At 31.8% G+C, this 7596-nt stretch overlaps 1 protein-coding gene across 5 annotated transcripts; it reads right to left on the reverse strand.

The window, feature by feature from the left end:
* Nucleotides 1-616: 616 nt before the first annotated feature.
* Nucleotides 617-6697, reverse strand: LOC127096795 (sucrose nonfermenting 4-like protein). 5 transcript variants are annotated; one of them, XM_051035339.1, is made up of 14 exons: nt 6475-6697; nt 6069-6174; nt 5802-5889; nt 4640-4846; nt 4083-4184; nt 3925-3984; nt 3695-3784; nt 2557-2688; nt 1848-1992; nt 1609-1782; nt 1382-1445; nt 1227-1296; nt 1013-1124; nt 617-895 (listed from the first exon to the last, which is right to left on the reverse strand). In XM_051035339.1, the coding sequence occupies exons 3-14, from the start codon at nt 5868-5870 to the stop codon at nt 798-800; spliced, it is 1323 nt and encodes a 440-aa protein (XP_050891296.1). In that variant the 5' UTR covers nt 5871-5889; nt 6069-6174; nt 6475-6697; the 3' UTR covers nt 617-797. The 5 variants fall into 5 exon arrangements, with proteins under 5 accessions (XP_050891296.1, XP_050891295.1, XP_050891298.1 ...); XM_051035338.1 differs by having other exon boundaries at nt 6069-6180; XM_051035341.1 differs by having other exon boundaries at nt 6275-6697.
* Between the last annotated feature and the right edge of the window lie 899 nt (nt 6698-7596).

Raw genomic sequence — 7596 nt, forward strand, 5'->3', positions numbered from 1 at the left:
AAAAAATGTGAAAATATAACATGATCCAGATTAGAAATTAACAAAAGAAAACACAAAAATTTACCAGAAAAACTGACTATTTGTTATATAAATTAACCACCATTTTCATAGTAGATTTAAAATAAAACAAAATCTAATAAGATTTTTTTTTAAATTAAAAATATAATACAACATATATGAAGAAGAAAACTAATTTCTTCTTTATCAAAAGCACAAATTCAAACTAAAATAACATTTTCTTCAATTCAAAATCTTATTAAATTTTTGCTAACTTAAAGCAATATGAACATCTTCAATATCAAATACATAATTAAATTTTTCCATTCTCTAAATAATAGTTTAAAATATTATAATTAAATTTAATGTCTTTAATTTCCCGTTGATCCATTGTATCGGCGCATCTTTGTATCCAATGAATGTACAAGTGTGTCAAAATAAAGAAAAAAATATTTTTTTAAACACTTGTTTTATGGATTATATGGATGTTCAACACCGATTTAAGAAATGTCAAGATAAAGAAAAAATATTTTTTTTGAAGCATTTGTTTAAAAATAACACGCAGTTCTGACCCAATTCAAATTCAATATTTGATTGAGGTGATTCACCTCGCCATCAATGCTATGAACGAGAAGATGAGTTAAAAAATATGATGGAATCATAGAATCCTTCTCAATTACATGGGTAAAAAAGCAAGCAGAAATGTACGCATGCAACCATAAAGAGTATGAATGAAACAAAATGCATAAAGAACAAGTTTTCATAGTTTTTCAAAGCAGCCACTGAAATTTCATTCGCAACTAATAACCCAACAAGAATCTGAACACGTCTCTTATGGAAATGATCCCTTCCACGCGCTTGCTGCCGCCAGCCTCCACCACCACAAGTTCTTCAACATCTGTATTTTAATCGTAATAATAATAATAACATTAATACATATATTACTCAAGGCTGAAAATGGTACCAGAAGAATTAGCAAAGCTCTGATAAAGGAATTGAAAGACAGAGATTGTACCAGAATTAGCCAAACGTTCCACCACCAATTGCAGCGTATCGGACCTCAGACACACAGGATATAGTATTTGGTCACTCAGCCCGTATGGTATGCGGTGATCACGAAACATTTGCTGAAAAAACAAACCAACATTACTCATTATAAAAATATTTCATGACAACTTGACAAGTTACAGATGCAGACCCATAATTATCGAAATGGCGAGAGAAACTACCTGATAGATACAATATTTATCCAGACTTATGCAAGCATACACTTCATTTTTAGCCAGTGCAGTAATATCACTGTAAAGAAAATAGAAATACATAAATATATGCTTCAGAAATGTCTGTCTGTTCTCAGCACAAACTTGAAAAAAAGAGTTTCTACCTTCTTGTATATATATAAATTAATGAACCATTATCATCCACAATTGGTATTGAGCTAACTTCACCTGCAAAACGATAGTAAACTTAAGATGGCAAAAGATAGAGAGAGTAATCAATGTACCTTTTACTTCTAAAATGGATATATCACTACATTAATAAACTTGAGTACCATTTAATGTCTACACAGAAAATATACTTGGCCCTAATTTGGATAAAAAAAAGGATCACCTTGAATCAATATAGATACAGCAGCGCTAAGAGAATCAGTTGGCTTTAGCATTGCAAGTGACTGGTTATTGGATTCCCCCACTTTTGGCACCCACTTAGCCAAGGGTATTGAACCAACCGGTAGTTGAAGAACGGGCAAAGAGGCAGAAAAGTTCTTGAAATGCCTGCATATACCTGAAAATTAAGTCCATAGTCAGTTCCAAGTTATTTATACATAGCCAACAAATCTAGAAGCTTACATTTTAGAATGTCTGTGAGTGAAGCTATGTGTAGCAGCTGAGGAACTGAACCATCCTTGGAAGAAGAATCTAGAACAGGAACCACTAGCACCTTGTTTTGCAAAAGTTTTAAAGCAATGTCTTTTAGACTCTCATCGGCCACAGCCTACAGATTATAAATCAATATAGAATGAAATACTATAAAATCATAAAGGATAAGCATAACTAGAAACCGCAATCAACTTTCAGCATGAAGTATACCACAAACGAGCAGCGCGGTCTCAGGATATAATGTTAAAAATTAAATTTTCATTTTAAAATAGAGGTTTATTTTATTATAAATACCAGAGGAGACTAAACACCTCATAGGATCCATAGAAGATTCAATACTGAAAAAAATATGTGGCTTAAAGTTGCATTAACTATTAAGAGCTAGATTGAAGGAAATGCTTTTTCTGCGACAAAAAAAAAAAGTTCTTTAGATAAAGCTAAAATCATTGGCAGACACCAGTATTTATTATTTGTTTATTTTAAACATATTCACAAGACATAATTTAATATTTGTCAATCATGTTGTGGAATTCCGATTAATTTTGAAATATATATGATCAGAGCTTAAAGCCTTCAACTTATCCAAATTCCAAAATGACAACAACCTTGAAAATATATAAAATTGGGAAAAAATTTAGATACACAATTTTTTTTCATATAACTGTTGAGGAGCACTTACATCAACAAACCTCCAAGGATATGTTCTCCCGCTACTATCAGTTCCAGATTGCTGAAATTTTATCTCTCTCCATGCTGCTATAGTATGTGTCTTAAGTTGTTCTTCAGTCATAGTGGATCCATGACTCCCCAACTGAAATTAAGCATGTTAGATGACTCGCAGACATTACAAAACCATGCACTATGTGTTCCTCTAAAAGGTAGCAACCAATCACTGACATTTAAACAGAGATTAACTTGGAAATAACACACTCAATCTCTTGATTACTCTTTGATTAGAATATATCGATAATGAAAGGAAGAGATCTAGCATTGGGCGCAGATTTTTATTGGAAAAAATGTTCCAATGACAAAACAAGCCATTCCATTTGTGAAAGACAAGAAACACCATCCATAGAGGCGCCCTGAATGAAAATGCATAAAAAGAGAAGGATCTGTTCGATAAATTAGGAATTTTTGGTCATATGCAACACAAAATAAAACAGCCGCATGTAGGAAGGCCAAAAAGATCATAAGGGCACAAAGAGGAAAGAAAAAAGAGAATAGAAAGAGGACCCCAAACAAGGGGTGGTACAGCCTTATTTAGAGCTTAACCACAATCAATCAATTAAGTAATCAAAAATCGATTAAGGATCTAATCAGTAGCCTATTTTCTAGCTAAGAATGAGAAATCATCACAATTACATAAGGACATATCTTCTACTAAAACAGTGAATATTCTAATAATATATTGAAGGATAGCAATTGATCTATCATGACAATATGCATGATCATGATCCCGGCCAAAAAGATCTAAAATGGAAGAACTAGAAATCATTTTTCAAGAAGAAAAAAGTATTACGGGGAGCAAAAAGGTGCATATTTCAAGGATCGTGTTCCTCCCAAATAAATTTCTCATATATTTCATACAAGCCTAAGTAGTCTCACTTGAACCTACTCCATTAAATGCTAGATAATTAGCCTAAAATGATGATAACAAGATTCAATGGTGATGACAGAATTTTATATCAAATTTACACGATCAATGTTGTCATCTGCCTCCTAGTTTCTTTCTACTTCACATGGATTTAGGCCTCAATTTAAGTTACCAACTGTTCAGTTTTCTTTTTTCATTCAGTTTACCAGAAATCTCCACGAACCTGATTCAGTATTTGAATAATGTCCATTGCATTAAGCATTCCAACAAACTTGCACTTGCTAGAATCCCACACAGGAGCCACAGATAGTCCCTGACAACAGATACACACAAGGTAAACGTCAGCCATGCAGATTAACACACATTGCATGTGCATGGGTATGTGTTTTGGTTTGAAGAGAAGAATGAATAACACCTTATATAAATAGTCTAATGAGGGAGAGGAGAACATACCTGTTCATAAAGAGCATGGAATGCTTGCTGCATTGATAAATCTATATCTAACGCAACAACCTGAAATCATCTGAAGCAAATTAACTTCACTAAAGAGCAGTTAAATTCCTACTGAATGGACACATTGAAACGACAAAGGAGAGAAGGTATTAAATTACCTTGCCGGACATGGGAATCAAATCAAACACAGTATTTGATGACATGAATATAGATAGATGGTAGCGAGAGAGATGCAGGGCAGACTCCCTTGGAAAAGCTTCCTGGAAAAGCTCAAAGGTTAAGGTACTTTCTTATATGTAGTATAAATTTTAATACTAGAAGGATTATGGGATCAAATTTGACACCCATTTGAGAAGAGGTTATTAGAATACAAAGGAAGGTATACTTTTTCAAAGCAAATATAAATATTTTTAAGATTTTAAATTTCTAGCATCATTTTTTTAAATTAAAGAATTCTTGTAAGAGAAGAAAAAGTTAATATTCAAACACAAAAATCATTAACAGAATCCGGCTCTCCATTCTCTTTGTACACATCTAATGAAGAGTCCCTTAAATAAACAATAGGCCCAATCAAAGAGATGCTAGAAGAATGATCATGTCTCGTATAAATAATCATAACTGAAGTTGTTGACCTATAACATGGTTTAGAATCCTGTCCAAGCAGAACATATGCAACAATGCAAGGGGAAAAGATGGGATGGGAGAAGAAACTTACCATGTGCCCAGGCACAAAATGGCCAAGCTCCATGTGGGATCCACTAGATGTTCCAGCAATTCCGTGATTACTAAATAATCCAGCATTTAAGATGGAAGGTAAAATATATGGTTGTTCAACAAAAATAGTATTCACTGCTCCAAAGCTCGCATGCATAAACTGCTTGTGCTCATCGTGCCGCCACTCACCATCCACATTAAACTTGTACTGTACATATTTGGTAATGATGTTATTCTCATCAACATGAATCAAATATCATTCTCATATTATGCAATATTAAGTATTTCAGTTTTTCCATAAAATATCCGATATTGCACCAAATAAGTGGATTTTATTTTAAATAGCAATCCATTAGTCAGTGACAGGACACAATGTAAATGCTTCATTGATAAATTAAATAACAAATTTACAATAAATTATATATCTAATGAATAACTTGTAAACATAGTTATTGAATCTATACATACCAAATATATTATATAAGATAACGTTTGTTCTGATGAATGTTGGTTAAACAAAAGGACATAACAAGAACAGAGTCTACTATAAATGCCCTTTTACATAGTTGGCAGCTTGAGCAACATCACCCTTCTTTAGATTGATATATTAAAAATGTAGATATAAGGAAATCTAATCTACCATCTAGATTAAGCTCAGGACACAAAACGTGAAGCATTTGATGTTGACATCAACACCCACCACGGAGTCTAACCTACAATCTAGATGGCCAATGTTATCAAGAAAACATTAAATGACTTCCTTCATAGTCTGAATGATGCAAATAACCCAAATATCTTTCCCTTTAACAAAAATTAAGTGTTTATTGATCATGACAAATTCAAGATACAAAGTGATTTATGCAGCATAGAAGGCCGTGCAAGTTTTTCACCTACAGACAGTCATCTAATGCATCAAAATCTTAATCGCACAAATGAGGTTTAAAGTAAGTCATTTACAAGCACACACTTCCTTCATCCTTTCTTTCCTTTTCCCCTTAGCAATGTGAAAAAACAAACTCAATGATCCCATCCCCTCTTTGATCTCCAAGGAGAGAAAGAGGGCATCCTGACCAAGGCTAAAGATCATTGACCATCTATAAAGCACATTGATATAAAATTTCAAACAAAACAAGTTTTTTCCAGATTCATAGAAGCCAAACTACCTGATGAAACCCCGGTGTCAAGCTGCAAGTAGCTTGAAATGCATTTGGCTGGCCTTCGATCCGAGACATAGGTATAATTGTCGACCATCTATGCATACACAAATAACATAGTTAGGTTAATTCTAAGCATGCAATAAACAAAATTCACAACAACAAAAAAAGGCACCAAAAAGAATCAAAGTGACGGCAACATACATCTATCAATACCATGCTGAATAACCCATACTACTAAATCCTAATGTAATAACAAAAAATTGAAGTTTTTACCCTGTGAAAGAACCACTAATAAACACAGTTGTTCCTCCATGAGGCCAAACAAACAACTGAGGGATCAAAAAGGGTTCAGGTACTCCAGTACTTCCATGTCCTCCACCTGCAGCTAATGAACCAAACATTTCCATCTCAAACAACTGATTACAAGAAGCGAGAATTGAACGAAATTGAAAAGTAATGTAGCAAGCAAATAGCATAACCTAGTTCAAATTTATATGAATTTAGGTTGAGAGAACGAAAGCATGAAGAACGTGAAATTGCATTGTGAATTGTGCTACGAATATCGGTTACGAAATTATGAATCAAGTAGAGTGAAAAAAAACGTGATGCGGTGAACAAAAATGGAAAAATAAGAAGAATGATTAGAAATGGAAACAGAAAAAAAGAAGAAACGGTTAACCGTATCTGGAAGCATCACACTCAAGTCTCGTTGGTCATCATGATGTGTGAGTTTCGGAAAACGCATTTTGAACAAATATGAGTTGTTTTGTTTGTCTTCGAGTAACACTGATTTTGCGACTTTCCAACGGCTACCCCCATGATTGTCCCCCCAGGTTGAGATTTGAGAGTGCTCTTCAAAAGTCTCGTGCCGAAATTATTTTACTCTCATTTTAAATGTAGAATTAATTGTTTGAAATTTTTAGGAATGGATAAAAAAGGGATCAGAGTCTCGTTTTAGATGGATTTTCAGTTATAAATGAAATTAAAAATTATATTATTTTAAATATAAGATTAATTATTATATATTATTAGTATAAAATATTTTAGAAGGTCAATTCATCATCATCCTCCGTTTGTATTATTTTATAGATTTTTAAAATAAAAATCAAACTTGTTTCAACATTCAACCGTTATGATTAATTGATGATATAAAATTATTTTACACTCTCAATTCTCAATGTATTTCAATTAAATCTTTTAAATATAATATAATTTTTGATATTGGATTATCTTTTATAAATATTATAATATATTTTTAAATATAATATATTTTTAAATTATATAAAATAATATTTGAATATTTAACATGAGAAACTAATAAAATATAAAAAAATAGTATTGATTATATTAATGTATAAGATTTAAACGAGAAAGATGGTATAAAATAGAGATAAAATTCAATGATGTGAGAAAAATTAATATGTTATTTTGGACTAAAACAATATAATTATTAATTTTTTATAAAAATGTATAGCTACACACACCTAATGGACTAGCCACGATTCATTCGAGTTAGCCCTAATGGATAGTGGCTGGACTAAAAAAATCCTAAAAAATATGGATTTTAATTTTAAGATTAAAGTTCTATGATTTTTTGGATTTGACCTATTAGACTATAAGAACTAACCATTTTGACAGCTCTACAAAGTTGGATACTAAAATTTAAAATAAAATAAAAAATAGTTTGGATTTGATTTTTTAATAAAATTGTCTAAATAAAAAATCAGAATATTATTATATTAAAAAATAATTAAAAATAATAAGAAGGGTTGTATATCTTATACGATTGAAGATATAAATA

The sequence above is a fragment of the Lathyrus oleraceus genome, chromosome 6, assembly GCF_024323335.1.
Source record: "Lathyrus oleraceus cultivar Zhongwan6 chromosome 6, CAAS_Psat_ZW6_1.0, whole genome shotgun sequence".
Classification (NCBI taxonomy): Eukaryota; Viridiplantae; Streptophyta; class Magnoliopsida; order Fabales; family Fabaceae; genus Lathyrus; species Lathyrus oleraceus.